The following is a 21,741-nucleotide window of genomic DNA, read 5'->3' on the forward strand; positions in this document are numbered from 1 at the left end:
CTTTTCTTCCAGTTTTAAAAATGTTTATTGATTTTAAGAACAAAATAACATTAGAGTTCAGTAACTTGTCCCATCTCCCTACATCCTAAACAAGAGAGATTTGAGCCACACCATATAGATTTAAATCCATACATGACATTGGATTACTTAGGCAGCATAATTGATACTATCATATAAAATTACAGCAGATCAACATCACAGACCAATCTACAAAGTATTACTCATCTGTCCCCTCCACATCTTGTCCCGGGTCAGGATGTCCCATTTCCTATTATAGATGGACTACATCAACCACCTGGGAGGATCACAATCGAAGACCCTAGCAGACCTAGAGGAGGATTTCTGCCACTTTTGTCTAGACAACAAGATCTCAGTTATGGCAGATTATCTGCAGGAAAAGGCCAATAATGTGGTGGATGGTTAAGCTAAACAGGTCAGACTGGACAATTTGGAAGCGTTGGTGTTTGCAGAGGGGAGCCTGTCCTGTGGGCTCCGACATCCACATATTGAATTGCTTATCCTCCCTGGCCTAAAAAGGCACATTTTACAGGTTGGTAAATACATTCAGATCCCCTTTTCAGTGGCCCGCCTCCTGGCAGAGTGTTCTCCTGTGAACAAACATTCTTTTGTAAGCTAAATGATGGGGGCAATTTAGTTGTGTCTGCCTCCAGAACCCAGCAACTAATACCTTTTTTTGAAGTAGGTATCAGGTAAGCTGGCAATGCTACTGTGCCCAATATCCTGTAGGAGAGTGTCCGGTGTTAGGGCTCTTGATATTACATGTAGAGTATTTACTCCAGATGGGGTGTCTTACCAAATTTCTAGAAATCTTTTGATAATGTGCCAAAACTGTGTGTGGTCAGATGTATTAAAGCTTATGAGACTAGGACTGAAGAGTTCCATCCAGCAGGTAACCAGCATCTCCTGCTGCGCATTTGAACGCCTTTAAAGGTTGTATCTTCCACCACTATAGCCAGATAGCGAAGAGGAGGCTAATATACATACATCACCTTTAGAGCCACATTCCGACAATGGCTTCCAAAGCCTTTTCACAGAGGGCAAGATTGGAAAACATACTAAACACTTCAGCTTGGTCTTCAACTCTATGTTTAAGGAGTACTTTAAATGTGCTTGAGAAATAGCATCCTTGGTGGTAAACAGGCTTTCAAAGAGCATAGTCATCACCTCCAGTGCAGATATAAAATGCAAAATTCCATAGCTTTTGTAACGGAAAGTATCAATTCTACTAAGAAAACAAAAGGTGAGAATTATTCTTCCCAACGATCAAAGGTATTGTACGCCTGTCTCTGAAAAAAGGGGATTGTATATTGGAGAGACAATGGTTCTGGTAACAATCACTGTATGGTATATGTACTTTGTTTAATATTTTCAATTAACTCTGGATGACATACTGGATGGATTGGTGTACAGGATGACAATGAAGAAAGCTGATAACTTGTATAGATCAGAGAAAGGTGAATCAGAAAACACATGAGTGGTGTTTGTGTTTTATCATTCTAGAAAATGAGACCACCATACAACAATGAGGTGCAAATGAAGACTAGCAACTGTCACACAAAGAAAGAGGACAACAGACTATAAAAGGCAATGGAGACTTTGATTGGTTGACTTTTTTTTCTACTTCATTTCCTTGTAGTTCCTGGAAAAGATAGTTCTTTAATGTTTTTGAAGGCTGCTGTATAGAATAAAGTGAAGAAAGTCGAGCATAGTCCTCGTCTCCACGGCCTTAATAAAATTGAAACTTTGTTACAAAAGCTAGAAAAGTTTGCATTCCCATTTGAAAGTTTGCTCTCGGATACAGACACAACAGCTCAACAAAAGTACACCAAATTTCATTAAAAGTTAGAACTTTACTCACAAAGCATTTTTTTAAGGGATGATCCTGCGAGTGCAGGTGATAGGGCATGTGTCTCGCTTACGAGACACTTATATACAGTAAAGAGCTTCGAGCCTGCCCATGCTTACCATTTGTCTGCTTCTACATCACTTTTCTCTAATGTCATGGTAGCCGAAACCGTACTTCCACCGCTTGCTATGGAGCAAGCACAGATTGATTAAATGAAATCAGTGCCCGTCCACTGCTCCGGACGCGATTCAGGTACTATTTTTTTTTTTTTTTTTTTTTGGCCAGCTGCAACATCACTTCTGAAGGTTGTTTTTTTCTTTTGTAGAATTTCTTTCCAGCTCTCTCTCCAACCTGTTTTGCTTGCCCTTGACTACGTCCCAGCCACGTTTCACTTTATCCCATGCCCTCCGTCACTGCTTCGTCATCAATCCTACCCCCCTCCCTACCCCCGTCTATCCCTCCTCCCCACCCAGCATTGCTCTAGTTTCATCTGGCCACCTTTCATGGATGTAAAACTTCCTCATTAACAAGCAATGGCAAAGCTAGTTGGTCTGGCTTTTGCTGCCAGTCTTTTGGATGCATCATTGCTTGTGGTTTTTTGCCATGTTTCTCTTTCTCAAACATTGTTAACAGCGCTGCCAGGCTCTTGCCAACATGGGTCTCAGAGCACACATTTCTGTAGTAGTACCTGGCACTGACGAGATCTGCTTTGTGTACAGATGTGCTTCTTGTGAAAGGACAGAATGTCATCTATAAGTGCTGTATATAATGTGGTGCTATTAGCAAATGTAATGTTTCTCATCCAAGTGATCACTTTTGGGGGGGGGGGGGGGAGGCTAGAGGGGGCGCAAAGCAATGGCTGCACGGTAGTGTCGCTCCGCTGGTCGGGACCACTATCCTTAACCGCATGCGTGCGGGCGGAATTCCGCTCGTACGCTGACTTTTGCGAAACCGCAAGTTACGTGACGAGCTGGGCTCGTCATCAGCGTAGCAGGAGGCTACCTCATGACGAGCCCAGCTCGTCATCAGCGTGCAAGGGGTTAATTAAACTAGCGGTTTGGCTGACGCCTGACGACCGTAACTCGTCACAACGCAGCAGAATACGGCAGCTACACAATTATGATATCCTGGAGGCACACGCTCCAGTAATTCCTGCTGAAATCCGAGGTGAAAGCAGAAGCCTGCCGGAGATAAGGAGCGGCATAAAATAGTGGTGACCTGTGTTGCTGCTCGGACTGGCCGGAGCGCGCTCTGACTGTCACCGGCGTGCGAGTATCTGCTAGTTTGCCACAAGGCGTCGCTGAAATATCACATCCAGATCGCTATCATATTGCAAGAGCGGTTATACGACATTGCCTCCAGCTCGCCCAAACCCCTGTACAGACTGACTGTAACTTGGCGAGGGTTAGTAGCGTGCTTCATGTGGCGCAGTGTGATCTTCCGCAAGACCATTAAGTAATATGCCACAGCCCGTGCACTCCCTGCAAGTTGACTAAATTGGGTCCCTTAGTACATGCTATCCTGGAGGCACACGCTCCCGCACTTCCTGCTGCAATCTGGGGCTAAAGCAAGAGCCCGCCAGACAGCCAGAGCTGCATAAAATGCCAGCGACCTACGTTAATGCTCAGACTGGCAGAAGCACGCTGTGACTGTCACCGGCGTGAGTACCTGCTAATCTGTCACACAGCGGTGCTGAAATATCATGCCCCGATCACCAACATACTGCAGGGCTGCTGTCCGGTATCGCCTCCAGCTTGCCCATACTTCTGTGCTGACAGACCTTGCCTTGGTGGGGGGGTAGTGGTGTGCTTCGCGTGATCTCCCGCAGGACCGTTAAGTAACTTGCACCGGCCTGCGTGCTCACTGCACATCGCCTAAATGGACTCCCTCGGGGCACGTGGGCGGTGGACACAGTGGGGTGGCATAGATTGTCGTGCTGGGGGTTGTACGGGACTGCCTGCCCACGCTTGGGCAAATGTGAGTGCAGCGTGGCACCAGGCAGCGGCGACTCAACTCCTGAGATTTACCTAGAGGATATTTCCTGCATGTCTCCGCCTGCTATTTATAAAATGCAACGCTGGTGAAAGATTATTAGCCATTTTGTCTTGATGTGTCTCCCCCACATGTGCTATCTGCTGTAGGCTGTACAGCTGTACTGCTAGTCGCCATTTTCTCTTCGCGCTGTGAGCGCAGACTATACTGATTGGCACTAAAACTGTGCCAGGACTGTAACTGAACATAGCAAGCCCTGCAGTGTACGCGACCGCACTCTGAGGAGCATATGCGATTGACGCAATCACTGACCCCCACGCCAGCCACTGCGGATCTCTTCATTGGCTGATACTTTGTGTTACAACTACTACTCTCCACTCTGCTAACTATGGGCAAACCTGATAAACAACAGCCTAAGTGCCCCTTTGACACCCGTCGCACACCCAGAGAGACGTCGAACCACTCGGACACGGAACTTGATGCAGACCATGCCAAAAAGTCCCAACTGGAAGACACTTTACAGGCTATCCAACAGAGTTTGCAGGTCATAGCTAACAAGATTGATACCCTTACAATAAGAGTGGATGATATGGCAACCAAAATCGATAAGCATGGCGAACGGCTACATGATGCAGAGTTGCGCATCTCAGCAGTCGAAGATTAATCCACCTCCACTACTCGAAAATGCTTAGAGATAGACAAAATACTAGTAGTTATCAAGAACAAAAACGAAGATCTGGAGGCAAGATCTCGACGCAACAACGTTCGCATCGCAGGAATTCCAGAAAGCGCAAACACTGCCCAAATGGAGACATTTGTGGAAGACACTGTGCGTGAGGTCTTTGGAGTGGAGGCATTCTCCCCCCATTTTTATTGTTGAACGGGCGCATAGAACTCTAATTCACAAACTGATTGCAGGAGCCCCACCAAGACCTATTATTGCCCTGATCCTTAATTACAGGGACACGATCTTGCATTTGGCTCGAGAAAAGCAACAAATCAACTATAAAGGCAATACGGTGTCATTCTACCCTGATTTTACGATGCCCGTACAGGCAGCTCGCAAGGAATTCGCACCCATGAAGAAGAAGCTGCGTGACATGGGAGTGGAATACGCCATGCTCTATCCAGCAACGCGTGTCTCACGGAGGACGCACTAAAATACTGACCACACCTAAAGCCACACAAGACTTCATTAAAACGATTACTAAAAACATAAAACGCTAGATAGGGCCACAGCAGCGTCATACTTGGATTGATGTGGCATGAATCCCTGGTAATGTAACTATTGGGTTTCAATCTTCCATTGCATTGCCTGCATCATAGCGTTTGTCTAAGTGGGTCTTCTGTCACTACTTTCCGCACATCATGCGCAGTTGGTAATGATCAGGACAAATATAATCTAGCAAGTTGCCATCTATTGATTGTACCTATGCTACTTTTCCCATTGTCATTTGCAGGTAACCTGGTGCCCCATTCTGTGGAGCGTAAAGTTATAAGTTTTATATTTTGTAGGGCACTGCCTCCACACTTGTAGTAGCAAATCTCTAAATGTGACTTACTCTGCTACAACGATTGTATGTAATTTCTGGTACTATATATGTTATATATGTCACTCCCGACCATATCTAACTATGCGGATGCTACTGTGAGCACTTAGCGCCCGCCCCTTGGGTGCTCCCCGTAACAGTTGATATGATGTTCATTTTGTTCTTCTGGGTAGGTCTTTGGCATAATTGGGATGCTAAAGTGGTGGGAGGATTGGAGTATTGTTAGTTTGTTTATCAGGCAATCACACAACGCAACACAAGGCAGCCAACTGGGTTGTTGAAAGTACGATACTAATACACCGTGCTTTTCTAGGTGATCTCGTGCATGTACACAACCAGGGAGCACACCCACACAATATGATATTTCTTACCCATCAGAATGAGCCGTAAGGTGTTGCCGACACAACTCAGGTTGATTACCTGGAACGTCAGAGGGTTGTGCAACCCCCAAAAAATACGCCATATATTTGCATATTTTGACAGACAGCATAGATATTGCCCTTCTGCAAGAAACTCATCTAACGAATGCCAAAAATCATCTCTTAGGACACAGATGGGCTGAAGCTATTTTCACATCGTCATATTCCTCCTATTCCAGGGGAGTAGTGATCCTAGTGAAAAAAAGAGTAAACTTTACTGTAACTCACGCACAGACAGATGATGTGGGCCGCTATATCATTGTATCTGGTCAGCTTAGAGGTCACCATTTGCGATTAGTGAATGTTTATGGTCCCAACATAGATGACCCTGATTTTTTTGCTCATATACGGCAACAGTTATGAGAGTTACCCGTGATGGAAACATTATAGGGAGGGGACTTTAACCTGGCATTAAATGATGACCATGATAGAGCTGGTACCACTAAAGAACCAGGCCATAAGAATGCTTCATGAGGGTATGGCGGAATAAAATTTAGTAGATGTGTGGAGACTAAGAAATCCCTTTGCTATGCAAGCCACACATAGTGCCACCATACATAATAGTTGGTTGCATATAGATTATTGGCTCACAACCACAGTAGCAAGTACTTGGATAGGCGAAATACGCCATTTGCCAAAGTCTCTATCGGATCATAACCCAGTATTGCTTTCCATTGACCTGCCCAACTATATTCCGCCACCATATATATGGCGGTTTAATGCCAAAGCGTTATTGGATGAATCGTATAGAGTTGCCATTCAACACGCCATAGAGGAATATTTCCAATTCAATCAAAAATCTGTAGACGATGCTAGCTTAGTGTGAAGCATTCAAAGCCACTATACGGAGAGCATGTATCAATACCACTGCGGGTATTCTACAAGACATTCGTAACCAAATCACGAAATGTGAAAACAAACTCCAGCACCTAGAGCGGAAATACGAACGCACCCACAACACTGCTTTATTGGGCACTATCCGTGAAACTAACTGAATACTAGAATTTTGCAGAAAAGAGACCAATAGCAAGAACGTACAGGGAGAGTGGCACATGAGGACGTGTGCTAGCATATAAAATCTGTCATGAACGCACACCACAAGCGGTAATTAAAGTTAAAAATTCACACGGTAACCTAAAATATGATATTCAAGGTATATTGCAAGCCTTCATGTCCACATATGGGGAACTATATGCCACATGCAACACAGCTAGGCAGCCTAAAATATTAGCATACCTTGAGGACATTCTTAGCTTGGTTATCAGATAATTATTATTATTACTATAATTAATGCAGCTTATAGAGCGCACGGCTACCTCCGACGAAGGTGTCCGGGCGCTGACAGCGGCAGCAGCGGCATGACCAAGTGATTAAGTGGGCTTAAGACAGGTCAAATAACCATGTTTTAATGCTTTCCTGAACAAGCGTTCCAACTTGGCTGACAGGCAAAATTAGGCAGCATCACCAACATGCAGCATTGCGCTTTTTGCAACGTCCTATAAATATCTCCCTATATGCTGATGATATGTTGCTTTATGCCCGAGAACCACAAGATAACTTATACCACTTACTACGGGAATACATTAAATTTGGTAGGCAGTCGGGACTCCAAATAAACTGGCGTAAATCCACCATCACCAGCCTGACGGAAATCACAGCACCGCATCAAGCAGACTTGCCACTCCAGTGGGAAATCAGACCCTGTCCGATACCTAGGCATCTGGTATCACAGAGATCCAGTAGTGGTCATACGAACTAACTATAACACTGCCATAAGTAAGCTGGAAAACAAAGTAGACAGGTGGATACACCTCCTGCTGTCCCTGCCAGACAGAACAGCTGTAGTAAAAATGGTCATACTACCACAATATCTATATTTATTTTATAAAATTCCAATAACCCCACCAAAAGCAGTATTCCAAAGACTGACATCCAGTGTAATTCGCCTTACCTGGGCTGGTTAGCAAGCCTGCATTGAACTGCGTGCGCTGACACTTCCATACTCTGCAGGCTGTTTTAAGGTCTCTTACTTTCTTGCTCAGTTACATTTGTGCTCAGGCGCAATAAGCAAATTTTTTGTACCATCCAATCAGATACCTCTCACATAAGGCGGTCGAGGATGAGACGCCCACCCAATACCACCTCGATATATTTTGACGCACCCCGAGCACATGTATTGAAACAGGAAATAAATAGCATCCGCACGACAAATCTGGCATGGCAGAGGTTGGGGAAATTGGCTCACAAACTCCCGTTATACGCGCCAGCGTTACCCTTGCCGCAGCATCCAGCTATCTCGGTAACTCAGGAGGGGCTGGGTATGTAGGGGTTAATGCTCAGAAAAGGTTAGGTAAATCTGACTGGCTGGTACTGTGATAATCCCATGGAAACCCCCGCCCCTTTAAACAGTTTTTGACCTGCTTCTTCCTTTCAGAACACACTTTTAATACAATTTCCATAACCGCTTGACTCGTTCCTGTTTTCCATTTTTAAGCCACAATTTCATTTCAATGTTTTAGGTACAACTTGCTACATGCTTCTCGTTTTGGAGCACGGCGTTCCAGTCCAATATATATTCTTTTAAGCTTCCCCTCTCCTTCCTGGATACTTTTATTCATCTGCATATTCCAATTTTCAGTGGTTGGAAAGAAACCTACGATGAAAAAGCATGTGGTTGTCTTTCGTCTCTACCCCTGCTTGCTGTAACTTTCACTTGTCTGCACATTACCTCTTAGTTAATTAAAAGAATTTGTTTTTCCAATGTACTGCACCCAGTTACTTTTACCCCAAGCAAACTTCCTCAGTATTTTCATTTAACTCCCTGTTCCTCCATAAGTTTCAATCTACGGCACTTTCCGGTTATACCTTTTTCTTTGCCCACACATCAGTTTTAATAAACTGCTTTCCACTGACTGCTCTTTTTTGGTTCCCCACCCACATTACTATTGTTATTTTATTAACCTTTCATTTGGCACCAGTCACTGGTCTTCCAAACTTATACTCGCCTGCACATCCCTGCTTATTTGAATACATTGCTTCCCACTCACTGCTCTCAATTCTTTTTGATATGCGAACGAACCTCCTCTGTATTTTGGTAAACAACTTTTTCATTCATGATCCCGCTCATCTGTACCTTTCACTTGCCCTCTTATGTCCCAATCCTAGCTCTTTCGCAGCTCACTTGCTCGCACATTTCAGTTTTATCTAAATATGTTGCTTCCCGCCAACTGCCTCCTATTGTTTTTTGAAAGGTAAACTGCCACTGTATTTGCATTTATTTTTTCATATCTGAACCCCACTTCTCTGTAATTTTCCCTTCACTTAATTTTAGTTTATCCTTTACCAACGTATCTCCTTCCCCATTCAATTTAAGCCCATGAGTATAGTTCTCCTTTTCTTCCCCAATCTCTCAGTGCTAGCTCCTTTGCTCTCACACGGATCTCCTTGTGGCGTGTTTCTTCACTGCTTTTCTGCCCTTGGCACTGTGTTGCTTTGTGTTTAGAAAAACACTTTGAAAACACAAAATAATATTTTCACTTTCAATCTATGTTATACCCTTTCAATTCTTCCTCAAAGGTATGTGAGCAAGCAAGAGCCTGGTCCAGTCACTTCGCATGTTCCAAGATCCATTGGCGTTGCCAAAGCTTGTTACACTTCTGGGTCCTCATGTGAACCCAGATGTTAGCAGCACCGAAGTAGGCGGAGCAGTAATTCTCTTAGCTGTCAAAGAAACTTTAGGGATTAGTGTTCAAGGTTCCAAGTATTGGTAGAAAATTGAAACAAGGCGGAGGGGCTTATGCTCCAATGCATATTTGTGTGCTGTGGACCAATGAGTGTCGCTCGATGACATTCTGCACTGTTAAGCTAAAAGAAAAGTGTCACAGTCCTGGCAATGTGCCTAACTATTTGGAAATCGTACCAAGAACTGTAACACTATATATTTTACTCTGCAGCAATTCATATAACAAAGACATAACAGCAAGACCATCTGAATGAACATTTGAATGAACTAGTGTGACAGTGGCAAAAGAAATGTAAGACCTCTACACACAAATCTCAAAATAACAAGAATGGCACTGACAGTCATCTTACCTATCACACTCTTAGCAAATGATGCCCGCTTCAGGGTGGCCAAACCCAGGTCACCAATTTTGACGGATCCAGTTGGCCCAGTGATGAAGATATTATCACACTTAAGGTCCCTGTGAATGATTGGTGGGGTGCGGGTGTGCAAAAACTGCAAACCCTTCAAGATTTGACGACACCAACTACGTAGTACTTTGATCTTCATTACCTTGAACCTTTTCAGGTATCTGAAGGAGAAAAACAAGCATTGTTGGGGTTTTTCTTGCACTTAACGTAGAACACAATATATTTAATTCACTTTGATGTCCGGTGAGATTCTTTTACCAATAACAATTTAACAGCATTAACAATACAGGACTGATGCTGCGTGAAAGGGAATGGGTGAGCCTTGTGGCAGCAAGCCTCTTTTATTTACAGTAGGCCATTTTGTCCAGAGAACAGTGTCCACTCCAAGAGAGGTTTTAAGAGTAATCATTTATTGTGTACAGACATGAAACAGACAACACGTTTCTGCTGTCAGCAAGCCTAGTTGAAGACAGTTCACAAAATCTCAAACTAACTCAAATGTAAATGTCACAGACACCATAAAAAGAAACAATAGATATATATATATATATTTTTTTTTTTTTTAAACAGTGTCCGATATTTCCTCTGCATTAGTAAAGTTATATAAAATCCCAACATAAGCTCATGACAATTAAGCAAAACTTGATTAAAATGTTTTTCATTAAAATGTTTCTTTGGGATCAAAACATCATTGTAAATTCGACTTCAGTGCCCGTTCACTCAAACTCATCTCTTCTTATAAATAACTGATTTCTTAATCATTATTACACCAGTCAGTCCACTAAATGGCTTCTCCTAGAAATCGAAAATCACCCCAGTAGCCTTTGGCTTACTAAGCGCCCAACCTACTGCAAGCAGCCTCTCTTCCCTGCACAGGCCTTCTGCCGGGACCTGAACCCAATCCCAACAGGCAGCTACCCATCCCTGAGAACAGCCTTAAGTAACCGGTGGGGTGACTGAATTGCCTGAAGCTAACCCACCACAGACAGCCAATCCCTAATATAAAATACCTATGGACAGGCCCTGCACCCTACCCACTAGAAGCAGTAAACCCCCATTTCCTACAGTATTTGGTCCTGTGTGGTAAGGGTTGGCTGTGGGGCTTCGTATTTAGCCAGGCCATCCGTCCAAGCCAAAATGGATGGCCTTGAAGAATAAAGAAATTAATACAGAAATACACACAAGCTCTTTTATTGAGTTTTGTGGGTGGTTCATGGGGAAATAAAATTATTGGGGGGAGGGGTTGCTGGAAGTTCTTACAAATTCAGTGGAAAACATCCACTTTCTTTTATTTGTCATATTGATTATTTTTTGGGGGGTAATAGTCTTCCATTGCAAAACCAGATAATGGTATTGCACTCTTTTAAAATATGCAGATGCATAAGTGGAGATTTGTCTCTTCCATTTCCTGCAGCACCTCTTTCAGAACATTTTGTGGAATCTAGGAAGCCTGGGCAGCTGGTGGTTTTACTCTTCTGTTCTTACATGAACTCGACTTATTTCTTCTCAGGCTTCAAGTTGAGATATTGAAGAGCAAAAGCAGTAGAGACCTCTTCAACCAATGCTGGATTTTGATCAGAGCTAATATGCAACTCTCATCATGTTCAGTTATTTTATTCTGGGCGATGAGAATAGGGCTCGTTACCAATGCTTTGCTTTGTATGCTTTTTGTCCACTGTCTGTCTGGTGGTAGATCAACATCATAATTGTCCCACAGGGTACCCCAAGAGTATGAGTCTAAAGGTGTGTCATAAGGATCCTGAGAAGATACTGGACTGTCTCCTCCAAACTAAGAATATGGTGACCCCTTTAGAGAGTGAGAGAGTCGGGAAGTGGTGATGGTTAACAGGGGATATGGGGAAGGTGAAAAAGGTGGCAGAGGAGGAGTAGGGGAAAGGGGAGGTGGAGGTAGGTGAGGAAGAGGAGGAGGTGAAATTGTGCCTCTATCAAGGTGCTGTGGGATCTTAGGCACCAGCTCCACCGACGGGTTGAAGGACTCCTTAAAAGTCAGCTTCCTCTTAGGAGGAGCAGAGTCTTTAGCCTCTGAGGAAGGCAGAGCGAGGCTCAGGATCTGCTACTGCCTAGCGTCGAGCTCATCCTGTAGGCATTGGAAAATAGGCTGATCTTGAGATTCAGAAGAGGATGGTGCTTAGCGTGCTGAGAATATCTGCACCAAAGATGGGCTTTGGTATACCAGACATGAGGTCGATTTCATCTCCGAAAACCTTGACTCCAACAATGGCTTCAAGGGGTTTGCCGGGTAAGACACATGCAGGGAGACTTATCAAGGTCTAATACATGTACTGAACCTAAGATCCAAGATTGAGGCCTTTGACTTGTGGTTCATGCAAGGGTTTGACATATTTGTGCAGAATCCCTGTGAACGTATGGACGGGACTGATTAAGTACATTTGGTACAAGTGACAAGGCCAAGTATTTAGATTCACGACGGGCTTGAGGCTTTAAGGATTGGCAAGGGCATCCTATATAACTGAGGATTGTCGAGGAGTAATTAATATATCTTCAAGCACTTCATAGAACTAAAGCACATGTTTAACTATAGCAGATTTGTAATTAATCTGCACCTGCCGGTGTAATGGGACACATTCTTGTATTCCTTGTTCCTACGGCTGCATAGTGGTATCTGGATTAGACTTGAGAAAGTCGTGTTTTGGACGAAACAAGTGTCAGCCGTGTCATCTGCATTTGGTGTAATAAACGTGAAAATAATCAAAAGTAACTGCCACCAATGCTCCTGTTACTTACCAAAGGAAGGGAAAATAAAGACTAATCATCATCATCATACCAACTTAATTCCAATCAGCAGGATCATAAAAGTACAGCAGCATAAAAACATCTTAATATCAAGGTAGATTTAAAAAAAAAAAATCAAGCAGCTCATATGCCTCGAACATAACATTCCGGGTGCTACTTTGTTAGCTTTTTGGCGCTAGGACTAACTTATGCCTATGTGTTACATCCCCTATCTTCCTCTTTGTGCATATTGGCAGTAAAAGTGCTATGTAAAATTAAGCTTTGGTTCAACCAAACATACTCTAGAAAGAGTTATATAATCAAATCCATAAAAATAACAATTATAAAAATCATTATTTAAAATGTGACATAATAGATTAGTTTGATAACCCGGTTGTAGGAGAGTAGGATCTGCTTACTATGGTTACCCCCACTTTTTGCTGGTGTTTCATGGTTTCTCGACTTTAGTCTGGCTGGGGCCCTGCTAATAAGGACCCCGACATAGCTGCTTCCTCTCTAAGCTGATTGCATGTACTTTAGGTACACTCCAGATTGGTTACTGAGGTCCCCTTGTGAGTCCCTAGTATATGGTACCCTAGGTAGTAAAGGCATAGGTACCTCAGAGGCCGACAAGGGGCTGCAGCATGCATTATGCCATCCCTGGGAAGCCTTCCAAAATGGCACCACAGGACTGCTGCTGCAGCCTGGGTATGGCGGTGCATGCACCCCTTACTAAGATAGAGGTTACATATATCTACCTTTAATCACTGACACATATAAACCTATCAGTCACTCCTAAGGCAGGCCATATCAATCCTGAAAGCAGAGTGCTTGGTTTTGTGTGAGAGGTTGCCCATGCATGAGCAGGACCCCCCTGCAGCTTTTGAAATCTATTCTCCGAAGCTGTTCTGTGATGCAGCCAGACAATATACTCTTAAGTGCATTATAACCTCACTGTAAATGCTAACTTCGGAATGGCTGTAATGAAATATGTTGTGTTTGGTGTCAAACATTTTGGAATCCTACCCCTCCTGCCCTCCCCCAGTCCTCACGGAGGGGGTAGAATTCCACCCTTCTAGAGGCAGAAGACATGTACACATTGGTCTGCCCGGTAATAGTTTAAACAAGATCTAGCATCACAAAATGGATGCCACAGACACAAGTCTGACTTCCTGCTGCTGGACGATATTCCGGCAGGGGAGGCCTGGACAATAGGTTTCCTGTCACAGGGAGGTGTAAACACCTCCCAGACAGGCTTTAGTGTATTGGGGTTGGGTGGGTGCACTCAGAAAATGATTTTCAGACAGTGCTGGGGGCACACTTGGTGTCCCTGTGTATACCCCTGTTCAAACCGGTTGCAGGGGCACTCAGCCCCTGCTCTAGCACAAAACTGGACAAAGGGAAAGGGGGGTAACCACCCCTCTCCTCAGACCCTGCGAAAGGTGTGTCCCCAGAGTCTGTTCAGCCCCTTTCTTTAGTATAAGTAAGGGACCCCTGTCAACAGGACTTTAGATTACACCTGGACGAAACTCTGAAGCTGAATCCTGGAACTTCAACACACTACTAACAACTAGAGGACTGAAGAATCTCCCTTGGGGTCAAGGAGTGACTTCCCTGCTCAAGCAGGCACCAAAGAAGCATCTTGCCGGTCTGCATTCCCGAGGCTCCCGCCGGACCCCTAAGTATTGGTGATTCAGGACACAGACTTCCAGACTTCTCAGAGGCCGACACGAGATCCCAGCAAAGCTAAGACCAGCAGCCCTCACGTGGGACCGGAACTCCTAGACACCGTGCACATTTGCTAGTGCATCGACTTCTGAGCTTTCCCGAAGTTGTGCATTGGGCTACTTGTGCATTGGGCTACTTGTAGTCCAAGCCCCGAGCACCATCTGCACCAAAAATTGTGGGCCTACACTCCACGAGTGTTCCGTGAGCCCGCTTCTGGCATTTCTGCTCGAGGCCCCTTCGCGATCCCTGGTCTGTCGACTGGTGAGTCCCCTCGAAGGTACTCTACTTTTCCTTGGGCTTCCCTTTTTGCTCCAGACGTGCCCTGACTCTCCACCTCGTGGTGAAGCCCTCAGACCTTGCTGGTCTGCACCGTAGCAGATTTCTACTTCCTGCGTGGGTTGCTGTTGCCAAGGCTTGTTGGGTCCAATCCGGAAACCGACACCGCAGCACTCGACATCTTTCGTGGGACAGCTCGAATCCAGCACCTGGTTGTCGTAAACGCGTTCTGGTCCTCGTGGATGAAGAGTCAGGCTGCACCTTCTTCACCCGACATTGGTGGGCATCCGCTCATCGCCTTCCTGGTCACTGGCAAGTGACCCAGACTCTGTCGCCTCTGCTTTCAGGTTCTTCTCATCCTTGATCCAGGCTTGGACCCACCCGGACACTTTCCACTTGGACGCCAGCAGCACTTTGCAGCAGATCGCAATTGAAAAGACGACGAAACCCGACACGAAAATACACCTATGCATCCGGCTTCCCTGGGTGAGATAACTCTAGTAGTACGGTGCTCCCGTGGGTATTGACTCTAGAACCTCCTAGTTCTACAGGGGTTTGCTCCAAGTCCTCTTTTAAATGTCCTTAATCTTTAAAATTCCAACCGCGACTTTCCCCATAGAAGTTAATGGTGGTTCGCGGCTGTGTTTAGACACTGCATGCGTCCCCCGTGGGTCTCCTGTATCACTACCTTGGGTGGTTCCTTGTGGATCCAGCGGTTCCACAGGCTCTAGGCCTTGTCTCTAGGTCAGTCATGGTTCTTATACCACTTTCTTAATATAAAGTTTGGTACACCCCTAGGGCTCAACGTATATTGTGCTAATTTACTGTGTGCTAATTAAGTTTACTGAATGTACTTTTGCCTCTAACCTCAGAGAGTAGAGGGCTGTGTTAAGAATAAATATATATATATATATATATATATATATATATATATATATATATATATATATATATATATATATATATACACATATATACATATATACATACACACCTGGTGTGGTTCTCCTTTCATTTGGTCATTCACAAGATTATCGACTGGTAAAACAAGCTGCTTTACATTCCTTCAAGACTTATTTAATTTATTTATAATAGCCTGAATGCTGCTCTCCACAGCTACCACTAGGATAATTTTCTATAAAGGTTGTCTTAAACCTACCATCAATAAGGGTAATTTGGACTGGTGCTAGGTGCCCACTAGAATAGTGGACAGCATATGCCAGGCCAACTTCTCACACCGGTTACCTAGTCTGCATCATGTGTGATTAAATGACTGCTATGTAAAATATCCTCAAACGGGATTTGCATCTTAGAACGTATTACCCACATCCATCCCAGGAATTTAGCACCAGATATTGCACGCTGCTCCGATGAATTTGAACACAATATTCTCAACACAATGTAGCTGCTTCTAGTACCCAGGTTTTTACAGGACAGCCTCAACCATTTTTTCCATGGGGCCTCATAGGCCGGACAAACAAAAAGAACATGGGAGTAAGTTTCCTTTTGATCTACACATACCTGGCATTTACTATAGTCACTGTTGGACCATTTACATATGAGCGATTTTAATGGGAGGGTGCCAACCCAAACTTGAAAGTATAATCCGCTATCTAAGGGCTTAGCTATGAAATCCCAAAACGGCTTAAACAAGGGGCCAGATTTTAAACTAAAAAAATCTCCCTGTCAATGATGTGCTCTCAGTTGATCATACATTATCGGTCATAATCATAGACCAGTATTGCTCTTTCATTTCCCTTTTTGTGGGGAACCATTCACCCATGGAATCCTCTCATAAATGCCTCAAGCCCATTGCTATCAACGTACTTTTCACTTTTTGCAGACAGTTTATCTTATGTACAGTGTCAGCCGCCAAGACAGCATAGTGTATTAACTCTGGGGTGGTCCACAGTCTGCACCGATATGCTACTAGGCGATATCTAGCTGCCTCATCCAAGGAATTGCAAGTTAGATCATAAAGCAAAGGCTTGAGTGGGGTACTCTGTGGAACATTTGTAATGCATCGTAAAAACGTATTTTCAGCTAAGACGAGTGGGGTCAAATTTTCGAAACCCCAATGTTCAGAGCCATATAATACTGAATCCACGACTGATGTCATAAATCTCCATGGCAGGGCTAATTGGCTTTGTTAGAGAAGTTTTATGTTCTTTCACCAAGGATCCTGCCTGTTGACTGTTTTAAGGCGATGGTTTCGATCTGGGGCTTCCAATTCAGTTTCTTAGCTAAGGTAACTCCTAGATAGTTAAAAGATTCTGTCTGTTCATGTGGCTCGTCAATTAGCCACATCACCCTTTATTACTGGATGTGGATTTAAAATCATAAATGTGGTTTTGCTCGCATTGATCACTTGCCCTGGCACACAACAAAGTTCTTCAAATCGATAAAGTGCTTGCTAAAATTCACTCAGTGTTTTAGAAATAACAAGCGTGTCTTCTACAAACATTAGAATTGGTATTTTTTTACCTGCTAGGACTGTGGCATCTGTTGGACAATTAGCAAATAATTGTGCTACCCCAGTCAGGAATAAAGAAGACACCGCACCCTATCTGTGGTGTTAAGGACTAATGTATGTTGATTGTTGTCAAAAAAGGCTATGTTGGTGATAACACTATACGTCTCAACACAGGCATTAGTGCTACAATATGATTTTATGTTCAATTGAATTGAGGAGGGGATGCCATAGTTGCTGTGGTACCCTGTCTACTGACATCATGGCAACAGATGTCTAACATTGTATGAGCACCGATACTAAATCAAGGAAGAACATATTGTACATGAGGGGATGTACAACAGTAATAGCACATTTGCCCAGATTTGTGTATTAAGGCTTTAAGTACCATGCAATTCCCACTAATCAGTAGGAACAGCTCGTTTGCGGAAGACAGATTTAGGATGGTGCCTGACTGATTCCATGCACCTCAGTAGGATGTGTTGCCCCTTGGGCCAGCTAGCTCACAGTGCCACCGTCACCCCCACCTTCCCCTAAACTTAGAAGGAGAGCACACAGCTCTGGCAATTACTGAACATGATAACCCCGTTCCCTCATGAACTGTGGCGACAGATCTAGACCTTGTCGCTCAGTCACCTGTGTTCTCTTTTGCTCAGAGAAATATACAAACAATACACGAAGGGATGTTTTTCAATATTTGTTTAACCATAGTGATTCTTGTATAGAAAATATGTGTTGCAATAATTAATAGACCGAAGCAGACAAAATTTGAGAGTGTCAAAACAGTGGAATAAAAGAAGAGTCCCACCATCTTGTTGAGACAACCTATATATACATACAAATACAGTATTTAAAGCATTTTAGCATACTCCTCCAATGCAGTTCTAACCTACATGTCTAGGGTATGAATGCATGGTGTGCCAAGAAACCCCCTTCTGGATAATCTAATCGCTTTACCTCGTGGGTAAGAGTGTAAGACCCCTGTCTTGGTCACAAACTGGACACCCCTCAAGGAGATGTCAATCAACTGCTAGGCGAAAGCATCAAAATGCAGGGACCCCTCAAATGTCAACAGAAGGGTCTCCTCCGATTGCATGTGGAAACATAATGATATATATAGAAGACGGCATCTTTGCCTCAGGCAAAGATTGTGATCGGGCTGCCATTGTCGGTATTCCACAGGTAGCTGTCGCCATATTGATATAAAAACACATCAATACCACGCACATGAAGGCCTTGCACATAATGGCGAGGCAGCGTGATATTGTTCTCACGAAATTCTTTGCATCAGCAAGGTCGGTGTTTCTTAGAAACTAACCCAAGTGTCACAAATGCAAATGTGTGTCAAAAGTCGATGTGATAAGGAGAAGGAAACTTTAGGAAAGAATTGTTTTCATGTAAATTGACATTTTCTACCAGGCCTAACTTTGGCACATGGCATAAGAATGTTTCTGAAGCTGGCGCCGAAAGGCCGGTCGGAGTCAGTGGCGTGGCTTTGGTAGTGCTCCAGTGTTGGAGCACTACCAGCTGTGTAGGTGCCAGTTCTGAAGTTTGGTGTTAATGCTGACCACGGCCTTCAGCCATTGGTGGAGCAGAAGCCTACTCACTAGCTATTGGGCTCGAAGCTTGGCGTCCTCGAAGGCAATGCTCAGTCTTAGTTCGATGTCAGGGATGCGGGGGGTTTAGGGTACTCACAGCCAGTCTTTGATAGATTACATTGGGGAGGCACGGAGGCTAATCCACTTCTGCTTCAGAGCCGGAGCGCTCTTTAAACGCTAAGAACTGACCCTCTGTGGTGGAAGTCTCCGGCTGTGGCTTGGCTTTCTCGGTCTGGTCGCCAAAGAGATCCAGATTGTAGTCGCTCTGTTGATCGTACATGGAGACAGATGCGAGGCATCAAGCTAGACCATAGCGCAAGGTCTTCAGATTACAGAAGGCATACACAGGAGGTCTTGCCTTGCTCTGTGGACAAAGGTTACACACCTGATGGTCTGTCCATAGATACTTGATGCAACACTTTGGGAAGTCGCGAAATGGCGTCCTTTCCATCACGGATAGAACATTCTAGGGTCTTGAACTGCACAAAGGTAAAGGAGGGGCCAAGCTCCGAATGGGACAAGGAGAGAGGTCTTGGTCCTGGAACTGAACGAGGGTGCACAACGCTTCAAGACAAAAAGAAGACACTGTGAGAAAACCAGGAGGCATCAATCTAGAGTTCAGTCCTAACATATCTGAAATAGACAGCGTAAAAAAACAATCTCACTATGGAGCGGATGCCTGCGCACATTACTAGAAATAGGTGGAGTCACCACATCTCATTTCTAAGAAAAAAAGTTGCACACATCCGATCCCAACACTACATGGCAGTAGAATGCACAGCAAGTGTATCTACACATGCCAATGAGATTTTTTATTATTTTATAAAGCCACAGATTTCATTATGCAAAGAGCAAAAGTGCTTCCTCCATTCCTTCAAACACCTGGCGAACCTCTAATGAAGTGCATATCCTGGCTTTTACTAAATGTCTTGAATAAATAGGTGTAAGTACATGTCGATTAGACAAGAAGCGATTATCAGAGTATAATTTAGCTTTTGAGGTATTCTCATGGAGGAGTGGCGTTCTCCATGATAAAGATCTGGAAGGATAAATATAAACCGGCATTAAAACATTTGGAAACTCATTTTGACTTAATTCTCTTAGGTGGTTATGCAGTATAGGCTTTTCATAGGTGTTCTATACCAGAAAGTAGTAAATGAATTCCAAGTACTACCTGGTTTATGCATACTGACAGCAGATTGTGAATTTGAAAGTTTCTACACAATTGATTAGAGCGCAGTTAGTAGTCAAATGAAAAGAGAAGGCTCAACAATGTGTATGGTCTATGAAGTATTCATCACTAAGCGAACCTATAAAAAGAATGCTAAAAGCATATACATGTCCAAGTCATCTGCCAGGGACCAGGACTCAAAGGGCAATGTGAATGAAGGAGCAAAGGAAGAAAAAACAATTCATCAACTGACCACCACGGCCCAGAGGTGTTAACACGAATGCAAAAATTCCCAGTTTAAACAGAAATACAGGTTTCCGGTTTGGCTATCACACCAGCAATGTAGTTGGTCATGGTCGCCCTGTAAAGGTGCAGGTCGTAAATCATGTGGCATTGTGAGGCACTTCGCAGAATTATGCCAGAGACTATAGAGGCAAGCTATAGGAGATCAAAAAGTAGAATGTGGCAATTGTTCTACGGACACTGCTGCATTTGGTCATGTTTTACATTGATTAGTAAACTGATGAGCTAGAATCACCAAAAAAGCTTAAATAAAATAGTTTGTAGAAACCTTGTAGTACATGTACACTGTGCTTGCTTCACCAAACAACTGTTCTGAACCTCCACTGAATTTGCTACAGCCTTTTACTTTAACAGAGATATTGGTTATGAGTTTTTTCTCCAATTCAGCATCAGATCTTGTCGACAAGCAATCGTTTTTTGCTTCAGGGGTGATTTTCTGATGGGGACAGTTTTATTAAATTTATAGACAAAACTAAGCATCTTTTAGAAGGCAGCAGTCTGCCTCCAGCAGTACAGGACACTTAGTTGGGTCTGCTCAGCAGCATCATAAAAGTGCACAAAGGACAGCTTGCCAACGTTAGCTTTTGGCAAGCTAAGACGTCCACACAGTAATGACCAGCAACCTTTCGTCACTATGTCTACATGATATATTATATTTCAGTCTGTCAAATGCATGAAACTCTTCGTCAGTACTAAACATTTTTAGCAATTTCTCCTGAAACTACTTTAATATCCAAATGTGGATGACATACGTTTTATAGGAAAGTTATCGTTGACATGAACGTACTATATAGTGACTAGGGTACTAATCAGTTTTCCTATCTGTACATGTTTTATTTAGGTGTTAATCTTTTTATATTGATTGTTGCTGATTTGCAGTATTTTCGGTTTATAGACCAATTTAACCAGATGGTTTAATGGATTGTATTGTAGTCGGCACTTTAGTAGTATGAGCTTAATATAACCTTTGGCACTTTAGTGATGTTGGTTCAAGCTGTTGAACTTTAGCCCTGTCACTCTAGGTTCAAATAGGGTTTAAATATGTAGTTTTAAAAGAATGTCACAGACTTTTAGCATTTTAGTGAGTTAGTACAAAGCGGGTGCAGCGTCTTAATGGCCCATCACTGTGTGCCTACGATTGAAATTGTATCATTGGGTGGTGGGAAACACTATTTTCATTTACATGGTACCTCTGGCTCCTAGGGGGTTGAATTATGTACATTGATGAATGTAGATCCCCATACTCTATTTTATTTTAATGCTTATAGTTTTATTAAGTGTCATAAAAATGTACTTATAAATGAGACCAACTATCTGAATCACCAGAAAAGTCTCCTGCATCATTCAGACTATGAACAATTTTTGGGGGATATTTTAACACACATTATATTTGTGTTGTGAAGAAAGGATTTAATATATTGAGACATTATCATCAAAGCGTATTTGGAATTTCATAGTTGT

The 21,741-nt window shown here is 43.5% G+C and overlaps 1 protein-coding gene across 4 annotated transcripts in view; it reads right to left on the reverse strand.

Annotated features, from left to right (window-relative positions):
* The window catches only part of WNK1 (WNK lysine deficient protein kinase 1), a 1,347,111-nt gene that overhangs the window by 1,043,546 nt on the left and 281,824 nt on the right, over positions 1 to 21,741 (reverse strand). For all 4 annotated transcript variants that reach the window (XM_078673696.1, XM_078673699.1, XM_078673700.1 and 1 more), the window contains exon 3: positions 9,921 to 10,141. In XM_078673696.1, coding sequence (XP_078529822.1) covers positions 9,921 to 10,141 — 221 coding nt within the window. The remainder of the gene's footprint in view (positions 1 to 9,920; positions 10,142 to 21,741) is intronic.

Source organism: Lissotriton helveticus, chromosome 1_1 (genome assembly GCF_964261635.1).
Source record: "Lissotriton helveticus chromosome 1_1, aLisHel1.1, whole genome shotgun sequence".
In the NCBI taxonomy this organism is placed as follows: domain Eukaryota; kingdom Metazoa; phylum Chordata; class Amphibia; order Caudata; family Salamandridae; genus Lissotriton; species Lissotriton helveticus.